This window comes from Triplophysa rosa, linkage group LG17 (genome assembly GCF_024868665.1).
Source record: "Triplophysa rosa linkage group LG17, Trosa_1v2, whole genome shotgun sequence".
In the NCBI taxonomy this organism is placed as follows: domain Eukaryota; kingdom Metazoa; phylum Chordata; class Actinopteri; order Cypriniformes; family Nemacheilidae; genus Triplophysa; species Triplophysa rosa.
Window position 1 is genome coordinate 14,599,711 of NC_079906.1, and position 25,259 is coordinate 14,624,969.

The 25,259-nt window shown below is 38.0% G+C and overlaps 3 protein-coding genes across 6 annotated transcripts; all 3 read right to left on the reverse strand.

Moving 5' to 3' along the window:
• Window positions 1–264: 264 nt before the first annotated feature.
• On the reverse strand, window positions 265–2,834 carry ppdpfa (pancreatic progenitor cell differentiation and proliferation factor a). The gene is made up of 5 exons (XM_057356681.1): window positions 2,682–2,834; window positions 1,202–1,306; window positions 981–1,058; window positions 749–836; window positions 265–662 (listed from the first exon to the last, which is right to left on the reverse strand). The coding sequence occupies exons 2-5, from the start codon at window positions 1,254–1,256 to the stop codon at window positions 539–541; spliced, it is 345 nt and encodes a 114-aa protein (XP_057212664.1). The 5' UTR covers window positions 1,257–1,306; window positions 2,682–2,834; the 3' UTR covers window positions 265–538.
• A 440-nt stretch (window positions 2,835–3,274) lies between these two features.
• tpd52l2a (tpd52 like 2a) lies at window positions 3,275–14,632 on the reverse strand. 4 transcript variants are annotated; one of them, XM_057356676.1, is made up of 9 exons: window positions 14,458–14,632; window positions 13,911–14,008; window positions 12,133–12,281; window positions 9,721–9,768; window positions 8,305–8,406; window positions 5,517–5,534; window positions 5,163–5,207; window positions 4,744–4,792; window positions 3,276–4,563 (listed from the first exon to the last, which is right to left on the reverse strand). In XM_057356676.1, exons 1-9 carry the CDS (start codon window positions 14,474–14,476, stop codon window positions 4,501–4,503), a joined length of 591 nt encoding a protein of 196 aa, XP_057212659.1. In that variant the 5' UTR covers window positions 14,477–14,632; the 3' UTR covers window positions 3,276–4,500. The 4 variants fall into 4 exon arrangements, with proteins under 4 accessions (XP_057212663.1, XP_057212659.1, XP_057212662.1 ...); XM_057356680.1 differs by lacking the exons at window positions 5,163–5,207; window positions 5,517–5,534 and adding an exon at window positions 10,628–10,687 and having other exon boundaries at window positions 3,275–4,563; XM_057356679.1 differs by lacking the exon at window positions 4,744–4,792.
• A 390-nt stretch (window positions 14,633–15,022) lies between these two features.
• Window positions 15,023–25,201, reverse strand: dnajc5aa (DnaJ (Hsp40) homolog, subfamily C, member 5aa). Its single transcript, XM_057357523.1, has 5 exons — window positions 25,069–25,201; window positions 19,104–19,235; window positions 18,339–18,552; window positions 17,874–18,045; window positions 15,023–17,774 (listed from the first exon to the last, which is right to left on the reverse strand). The coding sequence occupies exons 2-5, from the start codon at window positions 19,211–19,213 to the stop codon at window positions 17,662–17,664; spliced, it is 609 nt and encodes a 202-aa protein (XP_057213506.1). The 5' UTR covers window positions 19,214–19,235; window positions 25,069–25,201; the 3' UTR covers window positions 15,023–17,661.
• Between the last annotated feature and the right edge of the window lie 58 nt (window positions 25,202–25,259).

Consider the following 25,259-nt stretch of genomic DNA (forward strand, 5'->3'; position numbering starts at 1 on the left):
TTAATCACTTCAAAGCCTGTTTAATTCCAAATGTCTTGAGCATGGCTGGCTGCCAGGATCTCATGTAGAAGGGCAGAGTCAGTTACCAGATACAGTTTAGTACTAATCAATATACAGTAACCAGCCGTTCTTCTTTTAACATAGCCTCATCTATTCCAAAGGAACTGCACATCTTAATTTTATTCGTTTCACACAAACTTCAAATAATGTGTAACTATATTATATAGGAGAAATAGAAACAACACATCTTGACATCACACCATATTATGGGCTGCAGTCAGTCAGTCATTTATTTATATATCTCAAATAAACAATTACACCCCATAATACAATGGGTTTACACTAAAACGCTGTGTGAAAAAGCAGTTTAGGCTTTTATGTTAACAGCTTTGATTTGGTCATAAATAACAAACAGCAATTTAACATGATATAAAAGCAGCCAGTTTTTACAAAATAAAAAAATGGAGCCTCCGTTGCCAAAGTCTACCCATGGTGACTCCAGGATGAGGTGAAGGGTGTGGCACCCTTGGGGGTGGTTTTACGAAGGAAGGGGAGATCCAGGCTCTTTCCCAGAGTCACTGCTTCCGCTCATTTTTCTTTTCATCACAATCTCTCGGGCAACACAGGTCACCTGGCCATTTGTTACTGTGTAGGTACCAGCCCTGCCAATCAAAACCAACAAACAATCTTACAAATGCACAGGACAGGATCAGGGTTAAGCTAAACACAAAAATGTTCTTTAACTTACTTCTGCTGGGCTTCAAATCCATTCGGTTGGTTCTGTTTCCCAAAGAAGAAGCTGGCCCACCAGTGGCCAGAGTCCTGACGTGTTAGACCTGCCATTAGATACCACAATTAGATTTTCCTTTCATTCATTCATTCATTCATTCATTCATTCATTCATTCATTCATTCATTCATTCATTCATTCCATTCATACATTTTCCATTCCTTAATTTATATATAAACATCTTCAGATACCTGGTGGGTGTGGAATGACCTCCCCCGTGTACTCCGAACTGCCACAGGAACTGTTGCTTGATGTAGATCCAATGCGCCCTGCAAAGAAGCACAACAAAAATAGTTCATTCACTGCTTTATAAAATTACGCTTCTAACTTACTGAGAATATACAGCACAAGTGTTGTTTTGTTTAAATGTATAATAATGTGGAACAAAATAAAATCAAAAAGTCCAACTCACTTCGGTAGTAGTCATGGGTGGCGACAAGTGAACCACTAGATGGAATTGCTGCCATTTTACCGTCCTATAAATGTCAACCGTGTGGAAGATGGAAAGATGGAAGACCTGTAAAAAAAATGTTTTCAGCAATGTTTCTGTGCAAGCCAAATGACGACAGTTGCATGAAACCAATGTGGCCTTTTAAAGCCTAGTGCAGTCTGGAAAACATCTCTGATGCCCAAACAATCTGTGCCGTGTCACATGACTGGCAACCAGGGTTTTAACCCTGCAAAGATCTCACACATGGGCAGGTCAATCAACATGCTGAAACATGCATATTATTCTGTGCACTCTGAGTCACATAGGAAAGCATTAAGCGTGTGTATTTTTGGTACTGATGACTGTGCAATGGAGCACAGAACAGTATTAAATTTAAGTCATTATATATGACATGTGAAAGAACAGGAGAAGGTTCTACTGAAACTGTACGCGCTCATTTCTCTCTTACTCTCTTTACTTTTCCAGATAGTGATGTGATGATAATTCGGCAGCTGTCACTTTGCAATAGAGCAGCATTACTCAGCGAGCACCGACATGCTCTTATTTCATGGCACACTACATTCACGAGTTGAATGCGTGCACTACCCTGTTATCCAATAAGGAGGGACTGTAGGCAGCTACTTTAAACACTTAAGGGAAGACCAACCCAAAATATGTCTGTAATTTTCCAGACATGCACACAAAATTAGTGCAACTCTACCTCACGGTGAAATAAAATGATTTAAAGGTAAGTGTACTGAACGAAAACACACCATAAAATACATAGTAGTTTGGAAGTTGATGAATAAATCGTACATGTGTCCTATGGTGTGACATAGCAACATTTAGAAAACAAACTGTTAATATTACATTGATTTATATAAATTATATTTATATTTATCATATAAAATAGCTTAAGAGTAGTTTTTTTCATTGTTTTTTTCTACATTTTTGCCATCACACCATAGGACAAATTTGCATATTAATTTGTCAACTACCCAGTTACAGGTTGAGCTTTATTTGTGTGGCTTTAATATTTCACAAGTTTACAAAGAGGTTTACCACGTGACCAGTTAATGCCCTTCTGTGTTACATACAAATACAAGACACACAATAACGATATCCACTAAAACCAAATAAACTCATAAGACAGTAAAGGATTTCATACGAAAATAAACCAATTACAGTAACAAATTTACCATGGTCTCACTGCAGTAAATATTTGTAAGTTATCGCGATATTAACATGAAACAACCTGTCAAACACGCTATACTTTTACTATGAAAAAACCATGGTTAATTTACCAAAGAGGTCTAAGTGCTAAAACGAAATGATTCAAATGTAATATATTTATATTACTTAATGTATTACGTTTGAATAATAATTGTTTATTTAAATGGTAATCATAATACAATAATATGAATCAAAGTAAAATTTTCATAAATGTGTCTTGTTCACTTACTTTTTAAAGGTGGCGAGTGCTGTTGTTGGTAAAGCACCAGATGCAAAGTTTGGTCGGGTAAACGCTAGGCGACGGGGCCCATTTGTAGTTTGGGTGAGACCCTCCGAGGTCCTTCGTTCTCGTCCGCTCCGGATTCTACAGCCGTCTGAGCGCGTGGGCTATTTATTATCAGAGTGACGTCAGATACCTGTCCATCCCGGAGGGCGTGACTTGGTCGCTAGCATGAATTTGAGGCGTGACTTGGTCGTTGGCAATGGGTTGACGGAGTAGTTTGAACCCTGGCAGGACAACATGGGCATGACTTGTTCTCTTGGCACACTGTCAAAACAATAATGTCGTTCCGTAGATGAGGGTGGGGGTTTCCACAGCTGTCACATACAAGGGCAGATAATCCCCCCTAAACAAAACATAGTGCGCATTTTATCTAGGTCACTATGGCAGATTGTTTTTTTCTTCAGTAATAACCCTAAAAAGCCTATAATGTAACAAAAATTCAACAATTACAACACAATTTGGGGCGAATGTGAAAAATTAAATTAAGATACCCCTGGCGCCACCTGCTGTTCATTTTGTGTGTTACAGTATGGATGACGTGAACGTGTGCTTTGAAAAAACAGTCACGGTGTTGTTTTTCTTCATTTATTTGTCCTTGATAAACCCTTAACAGTCAAGCATGTTAGAGTCGTAAAGCATCAATCATGATACAGTGTTTAGGTCACCGTGGTAACATTCATATTTTACAGGTCAATGCATGTCAAGTACTCCCACCAGCACCAGCCCAGTCAGTACAAAAAATCAAAAGCAAAATAATAAACCGACCCAAAACAAGTGGGTTTCCATCACCTCAGAGTGAAACTGACCTTTATCACACCACAATATGTGGGTTAAAGCATTATGAATCCACATACACCAATCTTGCATTTATTACCTCTCTTTTGATGGCATGCATTGGATTAGAAAATAAATAATTCAACCACTATCATGTCACCAAATGCCTCAACTGCGTTGTTACTAATGCACTCTGAAAATACTGAAAAAGGAAAAAACAAGATATGCAAGACAGGACGCTAAGAAATACAGGCAATCAAAGAGAAAAAATCCAGTCCTTCATGTTAACCAAGAAATAGTCTATTGAACAATTCAACTCAAGTTAAAAGATTCAAATGGTTAGAAGAGTAACCAGGAGATGTGTTTAGCTTGTTTAACAAATACATATTCACTCAATATCATGTAACATTTTGTTGTTAGAAAACGTCAGGTAGTTTCTAGGATTATCATTTTGAAAACAGGAGAAAGCTCAAATTAGACAAAACAACCACTACATGTGAATGATTTAGCACAAACCTTCAAACATGAGAATCTGGTGCAGTAGCACCTTTAGCCCTGAGTAAAAGCATTTAATAAGCAGGGTAAAAACTAGTGCAGTACTATTGTAGAAAGCATGTAACAATAATAAACAATAGCGATGTAGCAGGATGAGAAATCTATAATATTTTAGCCCATTCTAAGAGTTGTAGAAACGTTTCACTAAACTAAACATTTTTAAAAAATTACATTTGAAGGTAATGTGGTGCATAGAGAAGAAAGCTTTCTTTCAATAGGCCTCCACCTTTTCCACATGCATATTTAAGAGGTTTTGTTTAACAGTTTGGCTACAACACCTTTACAAGGGTGAAAGTGAAACGCTCCTTTGCATGTTGGCATCGGTGTATTAAAGCATTATGTTTGGTTCATACATTCATTTGATGTTAAATGAGTGAAATTGGTTTACAATGTTACACAGGGTTCACGGAGGTCAGTTGCTGGTTGTGCTTCTTGCTCAAAAGGGTGCATTGTTGCTAGTTGGCGAGCTCTCTCCATTTGATCGTCCCATTACTTTGTACTGTTGGGTACAAAACAGCAAAACACAGACGATAGACTGAGTAATACAGTAAAAAAAAAAACACACATTCAAATTATTATCAGTGCTACAGAAACAGCTACTACATTAGCAAGGTCTGAATCAGAAAAAAAGAAAGAGTTAATATGAAAACAAAAACAGAAAACAATGAAAAGGTATAACCTTCATGTTTTCCACCTTGTCCTCAAAGGATTTAAAGCTTGGCGAGTTCCTGAGAAGATATTTTACAATTAATAACTAATCAAGAGAGTTTCATTCATGCAAAGAATTAAACAGCTAGTCGTACGGCTCTTGCTTTCCATGCAGAAAAAGCAATTCCTGCATCATTATCATATCAAAAACCTTAAAACATCTTTGTCCTGCACTGCATGTTATATCTAAAACACGCATTATTCTCCAGTGATAAGTATATAAAGACTAGTCATATATTGTGTTCAATTTATGTATTTTTAAATGTGTATTCAAATAATTCTCATTAAGAATTGACCTCTGTATGACAACAGATGGAAGACAGAATGTTCAGACAGATAATAATATTCAGAAGGAAACTGATAGAAGTGCTGCCATGGCTGGTACTTTACCTCATAGCTGGCATACTTAAAGAGTGACGCATGGAAAGGTTACTACTGCAGAGAGCGGGTTGGAGAAGCATTAGCCAAGCAGGCAGCGTTAGTTGAGCAGAGAAAGAGATTGTACAGCACAATGAACATCTTATTAGAGCATCAGAACAAAATATTCAAATAAGAATACAAGTTTTACAATTACAACAACATTCAGAGTCAAACCTATTAAGATGTCCAAGACAACAGCTTTAAATAAAGTTTCATATACATTCAATTTGTCTTTCAAATTGTACCATATCTATTCTAGATAGATACAGAGGACCACAAAAAGATGAGGAGCACCGTCAGTGTGGTTTCACATTGAGCTCTTACCCAGAGTACGGTAAAGCCCTGAGGAGCCCGATCGCAGCAATGAGGAAAAAAAATACAGCAATAAATAAAAGCAACATTTCAAAACTCCATCACATGTCATATTACTGATAAACTGTGGCTTAAATATGGAATTCCAAACCCGACTTAATTAAAAATAAATAAATACAAAAATAAATCCATGAAGAAATGTAAAACAGCAAAACTAAATTGAGTATTTATACTTTTATTTCCTATTTATGTGTAATTATACATTTTTTCACGTTTATTTACTTCTTCATTTCATTATTTATACATTTATTTATTTCTAATAAGATTTCTAAAATATCTTGGCACACATCAACAGAAACTGCACAACAACAGGTCTGCTATGAGACACTTGGATGCCGGTTCGATCCCCAGGGCCGGCGGGCAACGACTGAGGTGCCCTTGAGCAAGGCACCTTACCCCTACTTGCTCCCCGGGCGCTGCAGTGATAGCTGCCCACTGCTCCGGGTGTACGTGTGTTCACCACTTGCTGTGCGTGTGTTCACTACTCTCTGGATGGGTTAAATGCAGAGTCACACTTCGGGTATGGGTCACCATACTTGACAAATAATTGAATTATATTATATTGGAAGAATACACTTGGAAGCGCGTGAAATTATCGACTAGTAATCATATTTACTGTAAATGCACTGGATGGAGCTGATAAGAGCGTGAGTTGTTTGTCTATGTGACTCGCACAAACCAGCTCAGAACGCCGAGAGAAACCACCGCATTTCACTGAAGTCTACTCAAGCATTGTGATCAATGCGTTTAAAACGCGCCTGCAAATACAGTTTACATTCGCATTTCCTAACTTTGCAATGCATAACATGTGGCATGTTAAATGTTTGCAGATTGTAACACAATGGCATTCTGGCGTTTTTAAGTGCGACAGGTGTCTACAAACATTTCAGAAATCACTATGTAAAGAGCACTAAAGAGAGTGTGTTAAATGCAAAAACATCACAAATGTAAGTCACACACATTTGCAACCATGTTTGTTTGTTAGTTAGCACTAAGCAATGCAACTGGTTAGTTGGACACAAAAAAAAACAGGAAAGAAAATTTGATCATTCAAAGAAATAAACAGTCCGTTTCCTTCCCTGTAAAATCTATCCGTGAACAGTGACTAGTTCACTTTAATACAATCTGTTCCTTGACATGGTGTTCAAAACAAACAGTTCTAGCAAAACTAAACACGGATCGAGGTTAGCCATCTGGAGATTTCCCATCCCATTAAAACAACTACTGACAGTCACAGGCTGCTGGCTGTGTTAGTTCAGGTCTAGGATTATGACTGCTGGGTAAAATATGTTTTAATATGATTTAGGGCTGCAACTAACGATTATTTTGGTAATCGATTAGTTGGCCGGTTATTTTTTCGATTAATCGGATAAAATGTAATTACATCTTTTGCTTATAATAAGTAAATCAAAAAAAGAAAAGGGAAAAATATACACAACTGAACTCATTAGCCTTCTTCCAAAATGTTGTGAATGTATAATTAACACACCTGGTGAGTTGATTCATGTGTGTCATATTAGAAGCAACTGACAATAGTCTCTCCCAAATGTGGGAGCGAGGGGAGGGTCGGCCAAGGAAATAATTTTTTTGTGCCATGAAAAGTGAGATATTTGTCATTCAAATGTAGTGAAGTACAGTAAAATTACAAGCAATACTTAAGTACAAATACTCAAAAAGTGTACTTAAGTACAGTACTCAAGTAAATGTACTTCGTTGCCTCTGAACTAAATAAACCCCCAAATCAGGGTATTTAGCCTATTATGTACTTTGCAAAGTGCAAACGCCACAAATTGGGTTTTACTAATATAATCTTTAATTTTGTCATTTAAAACACCTCTCCCCTTTAAACACGTCGGACTTTAAAACTGCGCACCTCGCGCTGCACGGAGAGACGCATGCACCGAGACACACGTCTGACTTTAAAACTGCGCAACATGTGCCGCACGGAGAGACACGTCTGACTTTAAAACTGCATACCTCGCGCTGCACAGAGAGACACGTGTGACTTTCAAACTGCGCACCTCTCGCTGCACGGAGAGACGCATGCACCGAGAGACACGTCTGACTTTAAAACTGCGTACCTCGCGCTGCACGGAGAGACACGTCTGACTTTAAAACTGCGCAGCTCATGCTGCACGGAGAGACACGTCTAAAACAGTAATTTTAAAACGGAAGAAGACGCGCTTGATTTGTAACTGCGCAGCTCGCAAGTGACGTCACAGACCAACTAATCGATAATGAAATTCGTTGACAACGAATTTCATTTTCGATTTTATCGATTAGTTGTTGCAGCCCTAATATGATTAAACACCGCTGTCACTTCTGATTTGTCCAAGTTCATGTGGAATTCATCATATAAAAACCAACCACTGTAAATTTCAAAGAAATTCCTACTCTCATTGTAAATCATTCATTGATGCACATTATTATTATTATTATAAAAACTACTGCATTTGTAATAATTCATTAAAATGTTAAAACTACTCTGAACGCCTCTGAAACAACTGTTTGACTAAAGTCCTTTTTTTTCAACGCCGTCTCTCCAACCATCTGTCATATAGACCACAAATCAATTCACGATAGATAAAATCAACCCCCATCCTACATTTCATCTCACTGAATAGCTTGTTTCCGAAATACCAAAGGAAATGATGTAGATATGGACGAGAGGTTTGAAAGATGGGCGGTTGAAAGATGGTAGAGAAAGGGGTGAAATGGTATGTTGGAATGTGAGGTTCACCTCATCTCTCCGAATCTGCTTCTGATGGCAGAGCCCATCGTGGAGATGGCAGCTGATGTCATCTGACCTGCCTGAGACAGAGTATCCTGAGTCCTCTTATAACTACAAAAAGAGAGAGTCTTGTCAGTTGTATCGTGAGCATATGAGCAACATATTAACGTTTTTGATTTAAGTGTTGTAAAATGGAGATGCAACTGAAGGTGCAAGTTGCGAAAACTTGCAAAAAAAACATTATCATATTATTGTAATAAAACCCCCATCACGCCATGCAAGGAGTTTTCTACGAACTGGTTTCACAGGCGACTTGGAATCTTCATTAGACACAGTGTTATTTGTATTAATGATGAGCTCGTGCAATAAATGATGATGACCATCAAAGACAAAGAAGTCCAGGACTATTATTGAAGAACAGCTGCTTGAATATTCACACCAGATGCTACAGTCTGATCTTATGACGCCTGAATCAAATGCAAATTCTCATCCTGATTTCACACATAACCAAAGCATACTGTTTACACCCACAGATGCACAAGCATATACATAAGCGCTTATTCTTTTACAAACACACATTCGCTCCTGCACACTCATGCATGGCTAACCCAAACAAGTAAACAGTCGCAGAGGTTCCCTAAGAGTGTTCACTAATGACCTTAATTATGGCTAAGCCACTGCAAAATCCCATCATGTGTTCTCCAAGTCACATTCAGGCACATGCCTGCGCACAAACCACATAACATGCACAACCTGACCTTTCTACTGTATGTATACATACTCAGTGTCCTAGATCAGACAGTATTGATATTATATCAGACACATTACTGAGATGGGTGTTAGCCTAGCACCCAAGGATCTTGGTAACACAAAAGACAGTTCCATGAGCCGGAGAGATCACTGTGCCCACAAGGATGATATCTACAACCAATTTCTGCAACATTTTTCAGGAGATTTTTCATGCTCTTACGATCTTTGTGATTTATCGTCTGATCTTTTTGGTTGTTACCAGGGAAACTCTGGAGTAGTGTCATTGAGAAACCTGTTGTTCAGTTTCTTTGAGAGTAGTGACATCAGTGCTGTTAAAAGATTAAAGTCTTTGAATCTGTAGTCTTGCTTCTGTTGTGTTCTCAATCTATAGTATTGTTTGTTTAGGGGCTCCTCTCAGAAGCAAGATCAAAAGCTTTATATTATGGATTATATCTACTAAAATCCAAGCTGTGTTTTCACCTAAAGCTGCATTCTTTTTGTTAAAAAAAATCAGGCATTCAGCAAGCACATAAACATTCAGTGTTCAAAACTGACTCCTTATCATAACAGTAAGATTTTAATATTGATTTATAATTTGGTCCGTCGGTCAGATTTCGCTGAAAATGCGATACTAAACATTGTGAAAGATGTTAAACAATAAATGAACAAACTCACGTTTCAGAGCGGCTAATGTCCTCCAGTGTGGCCGAAGCTGTAAGGTATCTACAAAAAACCCATTTACACATAGTATAAATGAATTAACATACAAATATTTTATTTATATGGTGTGCATAATGGAAACATCAAATGAAGAAGACTAATCAATAACAAATCTTAAAACATTTGACCATAAGCAGCATATCACTTCAAAAACAATTAGACTGACTGGGAAGCTGACAGACTGCTTAAACAGGTCTGACTTCTTTCAAGTCTAAATACTCAGCGTGCCTTCTGCTGTCATACAAGCCAACCTAAAGTACACATGAGCTATTGTGTTAAACTCACGCGTCATCATGACGTTTGTGTGTGATACCAATTAATATTCTAAAAAATGCTATATTCTATATTCTTCTGGTAAGAATGAATAATCTTCATGACTTTCTGATTTATTTTATAAATGTACTTTAATATCTGATATCCCGTATTGTGTGAGATTAGATATGCTATCACATTGCTATACTGTATGGTACATCTGCATAAGTTACCAGGAAAGTTTCATTTTGTGCTGCTTGTTTGTTACAATGAGGAAGGTTCAAGTGAAAACATCACAAAGCATCAAAAGTTAGCCAGCTTCATTAAATACAAACAGCATTTTTTGTAGACGTCACTGTAAAAATAAACGGATGAGAAAATCAAATAAAGGACAAATAGCCTCATTTGACAGACACTAGCAGCAAGCTACTGTCTCAATTGACAGCTGGCAAACTGACGATGGGGGAAAGGAAGTACTGAAACGGTTGTTTAGGAGAGGATCAAGAAAAGGAACAATAAGAATACCAGCGAAACAAGACGAAAGCAGATCCACACACCTAGCAACTGAACATCACAAGACCAGGCAACAGGCGAAAGATAGAAAACTCACAAATTAGATGAGGTTACTCTACGATTCAAGTCTCCAACAGTTTGTGAGGTTCTCATATAACTAGAAGCAGAAATATTGAAATATATACACTCACCTAAAGGATTATTAGGAACACCATACTAATACGGTGTTTGACCCCCTTTCGCCTTCAGAACTGCCTTAATTCTACGTGGCATTGATTCAACAAGGTGCTGAAAGCATTCTTTAGAAATGTTGGCCCATATTGATAGGATAGCATCTTGCAGTTGATGGAGATTTGTGGGATGCACATCCAGGGCACGAAGCTCCCGTTCCACCACATCCCAAAGATGTTCTATCGGGTTGAGATCTGGTGACTGTGGGGGCCATTCTAGTACAGTGAACTCATTGTCATGTTCAAGAAACCAATTTGAAATGATTCGAGCTTTGTGACATGGTGCATTATCCTGCTGGAAGTAGCCATTAGAGGATGGGTACATGGTGGTCATAAAGGGATGGACATGGTCAGAAACAATGCTCAGGTAGGCCGTGGCATTTAAACGATGCCCAATTGGCACTAAGGGGCCTAAAGTGTGCCAAGAAAACATCCCCCACACCATTACACCACCACCACCAGCCTGCACAGTGGTAACAAGGCATGATGGATCCATGTTCTCATTCTGTTTACGCCAAATTCTGACTCTACCATTTGAATGTCTCAACAGAAATCGAGACTCATCAGACCAGGCAACATTTTTCCAGTCTTCAACTGTCCAATTTTGGTGAGCTCGTGCAAATTGTAGCCTCTTTTTCCTATTTGTAGTGGAGATGAGTGGTACCCGGTGGGGTCTTCTGCTGTTGTAGCCCATCTGCCTCAAGGTTGTGCGTGTTGTGGCTTCACAAATGCTTTGCTGCATACCTCGGTTGTAACGAGTGGTTATTTCAGTCAAAGTTGCTCTTCTATCAGCTTGAATCAGTCGGCCCATTCTCCTCTGACCTCTAGCATCAACAAGGCATTTTCGCCCACAGGACTGCCGCATACTGGATGTTTTTCCCTTTTCACACCATTCTTTGTAAACCCTAGAAATGGTTGTGCGTGAAAATCCCAGTAACTGAGCAGATTGTGAAATACTCAGACCGGCCCGTCTGGCACCAACAACCATGCCACGCTCAAAATTGCTTAAATCACCTTTCTTTCCCATTCTGACATTCAGTTTGGAGTTCAGGAGATTGTCTTGACCAGGACCACACCCCTAAATGCATTGAAGCAACTGCCATGTGATTGGTTGATTAGATAATTGCATTAATGAGAAATTGAACAGGTGTTCCTAATAATCCTTTAGGTGAGTGTATATATATAGAAAAGGCCTCAGCTCAGATGCTGGTAAAAGAGCACCAAAGATAAGCCTGAGAAAAGACTCCAGAGAAGAATTTATGTGCATAATGTAAATACATCATAGATTCAAACAGATGCACAACCGAGTGATCCAGATAGCTTATGTACAGTATTAGAACAGCACGAGATGTGACACACAGGAAGTACTTACGCACTGGAGCACTGGACTTCGTGCCAGCCTTTGGTGATGTTCTGTTTGATTTCAGAGAGAGGGCTGATGCCAAGTCTGCGTTTGAGCTCTGTGGCGTGCCTCTCCTTAGCTGTCAGAACCTGCCTCAGTGTCTGAATCTCATCATCCACCTAACACACAAAAAATGCAATATATAAGATATGTGTATACTACTATGTACTTGATTGGTATTGACTGTTATGTTTACTTGTCATGTCACTAACGGTAATAAATTGTGTGTAGAGTTATAATTGTGATTGAATAATCTGTAAATGAAGGATGTAATGATATGCCTGCTTCTGAAATAAGTAAAATTTAAACGGGATGGTACACTTAGAAATAAAGATTCACCAGGTTCAAAAGCTGTATTAAATACATTCCTCCAAACTTCTGAATATCTAAACTTCTTGTTTTCATATCAAAATAAGACAGTAGCTAGTGCCTGTCAAGTACAGTGTTGCCAGATTGGGTGGTTTAGACCGGAGAAAAATGCATTGGGCGGGTTGACAAAATTTGGGCTTCTTATGAAATTAAAAACCGGCCCAAGCAGCTTTCCTTTTCCTTGCTTGCCTTTTCCTTGCTTTTATTTAGTCAAGTTATTTCAAAACGTGCAGTCATAAACACATTATTCCTTAACACAGCCCTTATTGGTTCAGTTTAACCAATCAGGTCTGGGTCTGGGATAGGGAGACATGTCAATCAATCTACCGTTGAGATGTGATGACTCATGAGTGACGGGGTTTTGGCGCGATAAAGGACCAGACTTTGTATATTGAAGCGATCGCAATGCCAAAGTGGCCCAAATATATGTTGCACGGTAATGGAAGAATAACTTAAATCTCACAGCGAAAAAAAGACTTTGTAAATATAACTATAACTGAATTTAGAGCACATTTGAATGATTTAATAAAAATCAAACTGAATATGGGATTATACTACTTCTGTTCATCATCAGCACACCTTTAAACTATACAGACTGTGCTCTGGCATACTCGTCCTTGACAGCTGCTGGACTTGCTAAATTTTTCATTATATGTTCTGCAATAAATACTTCACGAAAGATGTACTGTAGTTCTGTCAGATGTTAAGGCAACTCTCAAAGGTAAGCACATTGTTTTTGCTGATGTTCTTTTTTGTTCTGTCCTATTAGTATGCATCAATGAATTGCACATTTTTGGCTGTGCATGAAGTTCATGAACGAGTGTAAAATGCCTACTCGCATTGCTTTCCGATTAATTATTAGTGGGCACTTTTTGCACAAACATTTGCATAGTGATGCAGATTTTTTGAGGGTTCAAGTTATTGGTTAATTTCTTGATTGTCGCTTTAAAGTGGTTTCTGGACATATTAGTCGTATTTTCTAACTCTCTTTAATGCATTTGCTATGTTTGATCCGTTTGATTTGTTTTTTATTATATTTTGTCACCTTGTCATACTTCGTTTTAAGGAGATAAAATGGTCATTATCATCGTTGATTGACATGGCAATACATTTCTATCACATTATTGTGGCAGTGAGATGTTGGGCTGTTTTTTGTTGGACTGGGCAGGTTTAAGTGAGCCTTTGTGCTGGAAATTGTCCACCCAATCTCGCAACACTGGTCAAGTATTAGAAAGAAAATCAAATGGGCTTGACATGATTGAGTAAACTATGGCAGAATAAGGTCTGTGTCACCTAACATTGACAATCTAGCAATCAAGCTTTGGAGCTAAGGGTTTAGGGTGAGTGTTTTAAGGTGGAGGGGGTGCAGTGTGACATACCTTGGTGAGCTCCAGCTGCATTTCTTCTGCCTCCTCCTCTGTAAGGCCGGGTGGTAGAGTACCTCCACTGGCTAAACCTGTAGATGTCATTGACGAGTCTATACCATAAAATGAGAGGCACAAAATTCAGACGTGTAAAACAGGAATGACGTCGTCACTTGTTATGGTAACGTAAGCAAGACGGAAAAAACACATAACTACGTGTTAGTTTTGTTTAATAATATTGTACTTGTTGTTCCTCTATTATTAGATATCCCTGTAAAGTAAAAAATCAGCTGTTAGACACCAATACTGCTCTCACACACCCTTACATGTACGTACGTTAACCTACAAGCGACGACAACCGTTGAAGTAGGCTTCACTCAATTCAAGCCACTTTTAAAACCTAAGCAACAACATACTCAATTCCATTAATGGTTTGAGAGGTTTATTATACGATATTATTTTTATAATCTATTCTATTTGCACTGCTGTATTAGCACCACCCCCTCAGCTTTACTGCACCCGCTCAGAAATACACAAAAATCCCCCACAAACCACTCCTCACCTTGTCCAGAAGAATCCATTTCTGCTCAATTGTGATCCTCCACCACGTGTTTAAGTTCGTTAGCAAATGTCACGGATTGTAGTTAAAAAAATGAACGGACAAAAGAGAGTTGACTCTCGCGGACTTCGACAACATACACAAGTGCTTTAGCCAACGACGAGCGTGAACTTCCGGAGCGCGGATGTGACGTCAACACGCTCTGCGCTCGACAACTTTTATTACCTGAAAGGGTAAATAAATTAATGTACATTGCTCAAATATAAACTGAAAATAAATAAATGCCTAAAGTTTTGGGATATTTTTATTCTCGTTGCTATTTAACTCCTATAAATATAAATACTGGGATATGTACTTAAAATGCTTATCCACACTTTTAAGTGATACCAGTATTCGATTTTCAATTTCGATGTGCAATTTGATATCAGCAAGTGATGCGTCATGATTAAAAATATAATTGTTATTAATTTGTTTATTGTTAAGAAAACTACTCTCAGTCATATCAAATGTTCAGAACATTTATTTTACACCAGCAATTTTTTTTTTCTTTTACTCACAATAACCATGCTTCAACATAAAGGTCTATTTTTATTCTTTTTAATAATTCAGTGTATGTACAAGAGACTTTCACTATAGAACTATGAGTCGCATAGTTTCAGAGTCATGTATTCATATAACATACCATTTAAAACAAAGCCAATTCATCATAAACATGACAAAATAAGATCATAAATAAAATTATTAAAATGCATAAAATTGACCATTTCACTATAATTACACTAAACATTTTATCTTCTTTCTGAAGACATTATATGCATTCATTTCCTGACCATTTCACTATATTATGTTATTTTTTTTCTCCTTAAAGCAAGGTCCATTTAACTTTTAACTCCAATCCAACATTTTAACAAAGAAGCCATACATTTTAAATGACTGCAGTTCTGAAACAGATAAATGCACAGGAAAAGGAACCACAGAGGCCAACATCCATTATAAGCCATATAGAGCGTGATAAGATAGAAAGGGAGTGACAGAGTGAGAGAAGGAGAGCGTGGAATAAGGAGCAGATACTGACAGAAAAGAGATTATAGTGCTCAATAACAATGTAAACAAATCAACGAATAATTGGCATTTGAAGCACAACAGGAAAATGTGAATGAACATGGCTGGTGACATTTGTATTATGCTGGGAAGAAAAATCAAATATTAGACAAGTGAAAACACACCATGCAGGAGTACTGACATGGGATGTTAGAGAAAAACAGTTAAGAACATGACTGTGAATATGGCAATGATGGTCATCTTAGTGTAATTGCAGATTCAGAAAATCAGGTTTGGTATAAGAAGGTTATTAAAGCACTTTTAAATGTTCTCGAAAAAACAACTGACCACATGTACAGAGGCAATTTTAAACCTTTCAGATCAACAAGCATCTAACTTGAAATATCATTGAAAGCACAAAACATCTAACAATGGAGAGCAACACAATGAGGATCCATTCACATAACTTGACTACAAGAGAAAATGACACAAAAATAATGTACGGATGACTAAATATAATGCCACATCTCTGGGACGATTCTGAGATCCTATCAAATAAATGTGAAAATATCAGTGAATAAGTAGCTTATTTCCTCGTAAAATGTAGCATCAAAACTTAGCTGCTTAATATATTTCCATTCAAAACAGAACGTCTGTTTAATACATTAAACTGAAAAAAATGATCGGTTTGCAAATAAATGCCCAGAAGTTCTTACACGTATTTTTGCACTTGTATTGTTGTAAACGATGGAAAGACAGCGATGACATTGAATTTTAGTGTTAAAAGCATGAAAGCTGTACAGACGATGAATGCTTCATCACACCACTTCAATAAATCTATGGGAATGTCTATCCTTTTGGAATTAACAACTTTAAACTAATACAAACACCTCTCTCGCAACAAACCATATATCTTGGCATAGGGAGCAACCACAAGAGGCAAGTACCACAGACACAAGAAGAACTATATCACACAATCTTTCCTATATATGCGCAAAGTAACTGAAATACAAAAATGCACAAAATATACATATATTGTACATACACATGATGTGTGCCGATTGTATAACTATATAAAAATTCATCATCCTTCTTAGTATCGACTTTACGTGTACAGTCGAGATGTGACATCAGATATGACACTATGGTACTTAATGGTTGGTTGGCAATCGTGATTCCCCTTGAATGACAATAGAGACACAACTGGGCCAAATGGAGCTTAGTTCCAAACATGTTATCGAACGTCACCGAACAACCTCAGCATGGCATGGCAACATCCACATACTAGACAGGCACACTGAGAGATGACATGTAAATCCACTCCACATATACAGAAGAGTCCTAATTTTGGCTCAGCTTGTTGCAAATGGTCCAATAAGGATCACCAACGTCCAAATGTGATGATTTAAACCAATGAAAGGAAATGACAGGTTATCGCTTACATCACTTATATCTCTCTCGCAAAATAAAAGGGATGGATGAGAAAAGCGAGGCTGGCCTAAAAACTCCATCAATGTTATTTCAATCATGACTTGTTACACAAAGAATTCATGTAACAAACTCTGGAGCTTGGATGTTAAGGGGTATGAGAACTGAAATTGTTGACATGTTGATGAAGAATTTAATCAAATCCTACTGCTTCTCAGCTGAGCCTCCCTAGTCTTCAAACATCTATGGCAAATTCACGGATTTAAACCACAGTCAGAAGTACTTAAAAATGGAAACAAATATTGCATGTCAATAAATATACCTACAAGAAAACCAGAACTGCAAAAATTTCATCTAACGAAGTCAAGGAACAGTGCATGCCACAGGACGACGAGCAAATCTGGCTGGAGGAAGGAGCGAACGAGTGGAAGGCAAGGTCGGAGGTCAAGGCAACAAAGAGATCAGGGGAACCGACAGCATGTTTTTATAATTTTCCTAAAACTCGTTTTTAAGCTACACTGAGGTGAATGGGAGCCACTCTTGTGTGGGACATGGAAGTGGTGTGTGAATAAAGCACAGGTTACTCTAAAACAAAAATCATTCCTCCATCGCTGGCTATCCTCCTCTCACAAACAGGCTTTTTTGTAGTTGAAGGATTCTGCTCATTTTCTCCCTCAGACAGGTGGGGATGTAGTGGCAGGAGACAAGCCACAGGGTGGAGGTGGAAAGGGTCGAGCTTTAGTTGAAGCCGGTGTCAGTGTGGTAAGTGGTGTGGTAACCGTCGGACGTCAGCTGGGTGGTTTCCGTGGCCGACGAGGGCTGCATCACGATAGGCTCACCTCCCCCTGCCTCTGCACAGAGATTTCAACTTGAAATTACAGTTTAATCAATAACAGACACAGCATATCATATGTGACGTGGGCTAGGCAACCACACACAGACACACTAACCTCTCTCATCGGACTGAAGCTGGGCCTCCAAGTCTTCAGGAGAGACGTAGAATTCCTGTTCCGGTCCCTCACGTGGTCGTGGTTTACACTTACCGCAGCAGCAGTTACAGCAACAGCACAGGCAACAGCAGAAATAACAGCCCGTAGCCAGGCCGCAGAAAATAAACAGAGCCTGTAGGGGGAGACAGAGAGCGAGATGACCAATTGGTGGGGTTAAACTCAATTTTGTCTGTTTAAACAAACACAGTTATTTGTTCAAATCAAGCATTTCGGCATAATCAAGCATAATTATTATAATAATGAGTATTTAAAATATTTAGCACACATTCTTTCGTGAAAGAGCAGCCTACGTTTTTTCTTTAAACAGCAAGCAAAACTCAATACAATGCACTCAAAGGTTTCTGGAAGTAGTTACGATGGTTTCTGCACCCAAAACCAACCCATTAAAACAGAACTAGGTCCTACCTTGGCCCACCAGCTGGACAGGACAAAGTAGGTATTGACGTTCTCCTCTCCAAACTGTTCAGCCACATAAAGGCCCAGAGAGCCATACTTGTCGTAGATGTTTCGCTTTGTAGGGTCATTGAGGATGGCGTGGGCATTGTTGATCTCTTTGAACTTATCCACTGCCTCGGGGTTGTCAGGATTCTTGTCGGGATGATATTTCAATGCCAGTTTCCTGTGAAAGTTACCAAATAAATTAGATTTTTGGCAATCAGATACAATTAACGACTATGAAATGTAATTTCTTTCATTTATTAGAGGTTGTGACCATAACCAAAATAAAAACATTGTAAACTTCATCTCCCCTATAAGCAAGGGTTTATTTAAATTTGTTGACAAAACAATTATACAAAACACTACAAATTTGTGCACCACAGCAGAAAATCTTAAAGCTAATTAAAATGATGCAAACAATGTTGACCAGATTAGCATTCAAAAATGAATATTGTCACTCACAATACTGTAATGCTGTGATTTTTGTGATCATGACCATCAAGAAAATCTCTTAAACAATGCAGAAAGTATAAACACAGCAGAGAGTACGGCAGCAAAACTGCAGAATGAAAACAGTCCCTGAATGAACAGTCCCTGAATGCACTTAATGTTATTGAACTGCAGGATTCCACGTTGCTGTCTGCTGCATTTAGTCGATAAGCATGCGATGAAAACCAGCGAAAGCATTGGAAGTGAGATACTGAGGATACACAGAGATACTGAGGAACTAACCTGTAGGACTTCTTGATGTCATCAACAGTAGCCAGTTTTTCCACTCCCAGCACATGATAGAGGGATTCTCCAGATGTGGAGAGGGTACGCTGCCTCTGATGCTCAGCCATGATAATTCAGGTCCTTTACAATCTGATCGGAAACACACAATCATAGATCTGGGCTTACTCAAAATGTCATGAGTTTAAAGATCACAATGGCATTATGGGCTAACATTATGGCTTGCTAAGATTATCTGCTGACTCTCACAGTTTCATATAAACTCCTAACCAGTCCATTTACCTGCAGAGGATTGTACAAGGACAGACTAACATAATGCAATGCACCATCCCAAATGACACGCTATAGACTACACACGGTTTCCTCACTGAATAAGAAACAAGCTCCTTTATTATTACTTTGAATCCTGCACCATAAAATGTTATGATATTCTAAACCATTCAGCTTTCCTCACTCTACTCTTACGATAAAAACCACCCAATTAACCTCACTCATATGTAGGGATGGGTACTGAGTACCGGTACTTTTTTGGACCGGTACATAATTGGGTCAATACCAGAGTATGGATAAGCTTTCATGACAAACGATACTGTTATCGATACTTGCGTTGTTTTATCTCTGTGTATTCGGGTGTTAAATGGCGAATTAGAGGAAGTTTGCTCGACGTATGTGTGATATCTAGGGCCATATGATTTCGGCGATGTATTTGTAATCTGCTTGTTTTGCGTGTTTATGAGTGAAAGAGTGGCATGGTTGCGCTTGTGGAGCTTTCAGCATCCGCGTTTCACAACAAGGAAGCTTCCGTCAAACACCCCTTTGCGGCAACCCGTCAAAATAAAAGTCCTTTATTTGAGAACAAGTTATAACATTGTTTTTAATAATTCGGCCACGAGGTATATTTACTTACTTTAGTAAATTGAAGAGTGCTAGTAAAATAATAAAAAATAGTACATATAATTAAAAAAATATTACTTGCTTAGAAAATAGTACTTAAATTTATGTAGACCTAAAACCAGAAAGGAAAAAAGAAATACGGTCTACCAGCCAAATAACCATAGTGATGTAAAGTAAATATGTTGAATTACATTATGATGTGCTCCTATGCACATGCTATGTGTGTAAGTGGTATGCTAAGGAACACACACACGTTTTGTTATGTGGCATTTTCTTAAAATGTTTAACATCTTTTCACATCATGTGTTTTTGCATCAAATTATAGAGTGTAGTATCAATAACAGTACTGACAATTACCGGTATCGATAAGCAGTATCGGTGTTGATAAAATCTTAACGATACCCATCCCTACTCATATGTGATGAGCTCTGCGAATTTTATTCACTGTTTAAATTTGTAAAATGTACATTTATAAATTTGCCTCTAAAAACACAAAATGCATTATCAGATGAACCGACTGCACAGAAATCATGTTGTATAACTGTAATGATGGCTGTATTATGCTATTACGCTACATCTTGTTCTGTACAGCACCGGTCTATTCTTTTCTATTCATGTCTGAGATTCTCCAGATAATTGCTTAAGGTTTAGCACCAAAACCACTCAAGATAATTAGTTCATTAAACAGATTTCTAATCAATACTGCAACAAAGAAAACAGAGCAGCTGGATCCTTTAAAGATCTCATAGAGCAGTGGTTCCCAAACTTTTTACAATGGCGTACCCCCAGGGATTTAACATCATTCTGCGTACCCCCTTTTCTTACAGTCACAGTTGTGGTCTCAAACATTTTTTTATTTGCATTTTAAATACGTGTAATTTTCTTTTATCAAACAATAAATGATATATGACTCCTATATAAATAAATGACTCACTGGTTAATGAGATGGATGTGCTTGAAATGACTTGCATAACTCTGTGATGTTTGGTTGTATCGGAGAAAGTCTGAGTCCCAAATCATTCTCTATGCTGAGTCTGTGTCGATATTTGTTCTTTACGTGGGCAAGTGCTGAAAACCCACTCTCACAAAGATACGTTGTGGAGAAGGGCAGTAATGTTTTCATTACTATCGGCTAAGGCAGGATACTCTGCATGCAAAGCTATCCAGAAGTCTGTCAGTAATTTTTGTGCGAAGTCACATGCGATACGTAAAGACGTGCGCTTACGCATGAGTGGACGCATATTTTTTGATTGGATGTCATGAATTTGACCTTTTATGGCACTACGTGACTACTATTTTGCTGTGTGTACACTAGAGGGAGCACGTCTTTATATTTAGCTTGTGAGAAAAACATGCTTGGATGATTGTCAGGTGCGTTATAATTAAGTAAACAGCAGATTTCAGGATTTTGTTCACGTACCCCCTCCGTCACCCGGCGTACTCCCGGGTGTGTTCGCGTACCCCAGTTTGGGAACCACTGCCATAGAGGTTTTAACAGTGCACAAACAACATGGAACGATGGTTGTCTTTCCGTTTAACTTGCTCTCTTTGCATATTTTTACACTTCTTTTGTTCGTGTTGAACAGCATGATGTTCAAGAGAACAATATCACAAAAGTGTACTTGAGAACGTACACTAATTCAGGTAAATCTGGACAAATCAAATAATATCATAAACAGGAATCTCCAGATATCACACGCATTACCCATGATTCACCAGCTGACTCACACGCCTTCTGTCAGCTGATACTTTTGTGCTGTTCCCAGATAGAGAAAACAATACTGATCACAGGTGATTGTTTTGAGCAGACGTATCAACATATACACAACGTATAATGGTTAGGCTACCATGTGAATCAGTCAAATGCATATTATGATGTCTAGATTAGAATAATTACTATGCACTATGCTAAATGAAGTACAAAAGCTGGAACTATTTTGCACTAGTGGATATAAAGTGTGAGAATAAAGCAAGTGGTAAAATGTCTCTCCATTTGGTTGCTTGTCTCATCATGTCTGGGGCACCCTGGGTTTGTGTCAAATGAATCTTGAGCGTTCTGTTGCTGACTGCTGTATCTCAGCTAGTTTACTCAGCACTGCCAGACTTAGGGCTGCATAACGATTAATCGCGACTAATCGTTTGCAGAATAAAAGTTTTTGTTTACATAATATATGTTGGTGTACTGTGTGTGATAATTATGTATTTATAAATACACACACATGGATGCATGATTTTAAGAAAAAATATATTTAATATTTATATATAATATAATTTATATATATAAATATAAAACATATCAAAAGTTACATATTTCTTAATTATATACAGTACATGCATGTACGTGTATTTATATATACATAATTATCATACGCAATACACCAACATATATTATGTAAACAAAAACGTTTATTCTGCAAACGATTAGTCGCGATTAATCGTTATGCAGCCCTACAAGACCATAATAACTCAGACACATGGTAGAGAACAATGTGATTTTTTTTACCTCATGCTTTTGTGTACATTTTGTCAAATGTGTTAGAAAACGTCTGCTCAGAATCTGTGTTCCTTTAAATCAAAGCTGCAACGACAAAGGACTAAAGAGATTTCTTTGGATAATATGTTGTCAGTGTTGGGAAGGTTACTTTGGAAATGTAATAGGTTACAGATTACAAGTTACTCTATTTAAAATGTAATGAGTAGTGTTACTTTATTTATTGTATTATTTTTATTATGCACTGTATTAATTACTTTATATAAGTAAGGTAACTGATTACATTTGATTACTTTTCTAAATTTCTCACGAATGAGAGAACCGTTTATAATTTTCAAATATTGAAACCAAGCGGGGTTAACCTTACGGTAGTACTCAATACTGATTATTATCAGACTTTCAAAATCCTTCATCACTTGAATTAAGATGAAAATAAACAATAAACTAATATAGAGTGATTTGTCCACTAGGTGGCGCTTTAGGTTAACATTCATCATAGGAAATGTATCAAACCCTCCAGAAGATATATGCAAATGTTTTAAAATAGTCTTAAAATGCTACCTGTCTATGCGTTTAACTGCAGGTGACAAACATTTGGTTCTGCTTATCATTTAAAAAGAGGCAGAGTCTACAGAAAAGCTTTGTTAGTGCGAAGTAGAGAGACTGTTTGAATACACCAGGCTAGAAACTGAATTGAAAACTGAATTCATTTGAAACATGTACATTAAAGGAAAATAAAAGGGCTTTTGTTAATATGTCCTTGTGATGAATCGTTCGTTCTTGCTGTGAATAGATTTGAAATGATCCAGCGCTGTCTCAAGTAATAGACAGATATGACATTTCCGCAGTTAGTTTCGTTTAAAAAGTCTCAAATGTCCAGCTGTTCGTCTTCTGGATAAAAAAAACTGTCATAGCAAACAGCGAATCATAGTAACGCGCTAACGAGTGTGTAGTTGTCAATAAAAATACGCAGAATTTGTTATGAACGGAGATGAACATTGTTAAATAAACTAGGCTACATGAAACAAACAATACAGAGCTATACGTTTACATTAGCATAGTGTAGCATGCAGGATTAGTCACTGGCTTTTCTAATACTACATTATTTAATGATGAAGGCGCATTTTGGTGGATTTCTCCACATAGCTTCTAACGTTAATTGGACTTAAAATAATTTTTATCATACAGAAACGAGTAATACATCAACATCATTCTAAACTAAAGGGTCTACTTTTATTTGAGTACACTCACAATAACGACAAAACTGTCTGCTTTTATTAAATAAAGAAAGGTTAAGTTACAGACCTGCAGATGCTTCCTCAGGTTAGGCATTGAAGCCTTCAATGTTGAAAGAATTTTAATAGCGAACATATTTTGCACTGGACTGTTATAGTTCCGCCCTTATCGGATTTCTGTATGATATTATTTTTAAATTGCAGTGTAACGCATTTTTATGGCTCACCAGGCGGGCGGCAACTCTCAGACAGGTCGTAGCTTTCAGCAGCAGTGTGGACTGATATACGTGGCTCGCTGCAAATTCAAACGAGGACTAATCAAAAGCACCAGAATAGCCTTGCTTTACTAAACGGCCTTGGCAGGAGGAATAAAGAAATTATTCAGATGGAACGCCCTTTGAAATCATTAACATTTTCGTAAGTATCTGTAATTAAATTACATATTTTTCACAGTAACTGTAACGAATTAGATGTACTTTTATTTTGTAATTAAATAACGTAACGCCGTTACACGTAACTAGTTACTCCCCAACACTGTAGTGTATGTTGTGTATATTTGCTATTTTATATCAAAAGAAGCGGTCACGACGTACAAAGCTTACAAAGCTTATGCCTTACGATAAAAACTGTTACGTTACTGCCGCACATATAGACATAAGTTTTCCAGAAGCATCACGACGATTCAGTCACGAACAGGCCTGCCTGGCTGCATCCAGCATCACATCGTTCATGTGAGCCACGGCTGTGATTCAAGACCTAGTGTGCTGCCTAACGTTACACAGCAGTTTTGGGTAACGTTAGATGGAAACTAAATCTTACCGTTTGATAGCGACTATGACACTCACAATGCTGTCTAGTTCAAATTGTAAGCACGAGCAATAAAACATGCTTACGTCTCGGTAACAGACACGCTATTTGTCTGCAAAAAAAGAGCGCTTGTCGCTTTTAACATTACATGTCATAGTATGTGGCATCACATATGTCTATTAAAATGCAATGGCAAATGCACATATAATTCACTCATTCATTCGCAGTTTAAAGCGAACCCTTGAGGAGGGGTCGATGATCTAATATACAACATTTTATCTGCTCTTTAGAATACTGACTGTGTATAGGTAAAATATCATTTAAAAACAGGATTTGTTGTAATCTCTGGCTCCGAGACCATGACCCCGTTGCTTTGGTTTGCTCTGCGCTCCAGCATCCATATTACTCTGGCCTGTTAGCTCGCGCTCCCCTTACACCGAATAGACCGATTCGGCCAAACCCACTGATAAATCAAAAGAGAACGGGGAAAAGTGCTTTCTCTTAAGATGTAAATGTCTTAAACTCATGCACTGCTTACCGTTTTGTCGGCCCCGAAACACGGCGTCTTGATTTAATATTAGTGCGGTAAAGAAACCGATGTTAATTGTGTGGTTGCATCCCCGGGAACCGCGCGATCACGTAAATGTACCAGATGCAGCAGATCTCGCATGGCTCCGCCCACCAGTAGCGTCAGCATTACGGCATGCGCGTCATCCTCTTTTACGCTGA

Coding starts and splice junctions, on each gene's coding strand:
- ppdpfa (XM_057356681.1), bottom strand. CDS start 1,256: ATGGCAGCAATTCCATCTAGTGGTTCACTTGTCGCCACCCATGACTAC. Junction 1,059..1,201: donor CACCCATGACTACTACCGAA/GTGAGTTGGACT, acceptor GCTTCTTTGCAG/GGCGCATTGGATCTACATCA. Junction 663..748: donor GGATTTGAAGCCCAGCAGAA/GTAAGTTAAAGA, acceptor TTTGATTGGCAG/GGCTGGTACCTACACAGTAA.
- tpd52l2a (XM_057356676.1), bottom strand. Junction 9,769..12,132: donor GAAGTCCAGTGCTCCAGTGC/GTAAGTACTTCC, acceptor GGTTTTTTGTAG/ATACCTTACAGCTTCGGCCA. Junction 4,564..4,743: donor ACAAGGTGGAAAACATGAAG/GTTATACCTTTT, acceptor TGTACCCAACAG/TACAAAGTAATGGGACGATC.
- dnajc5aa (XM_057357523.1), bottom strand. CDS start 19,213: ATGGCTGAGCATCAGAGGCAGCGTACCCTCTCCACATCTGGAGAATCC. Junction 18,553..19,103: donor GACATCAAGAAGTCCTACAG/GTTAGTTCCTCA, acceptor TAACTTTCACAG/GAAACTGGCATTGAAATATC. Junction 17,775..17,873: donor GCTTCAGTCCGATGAGAGAG/GTTAGTGTGTCT, acceptor ATCTCTGTGCAG/AGGCAGGGGGAGGTGAGCCT.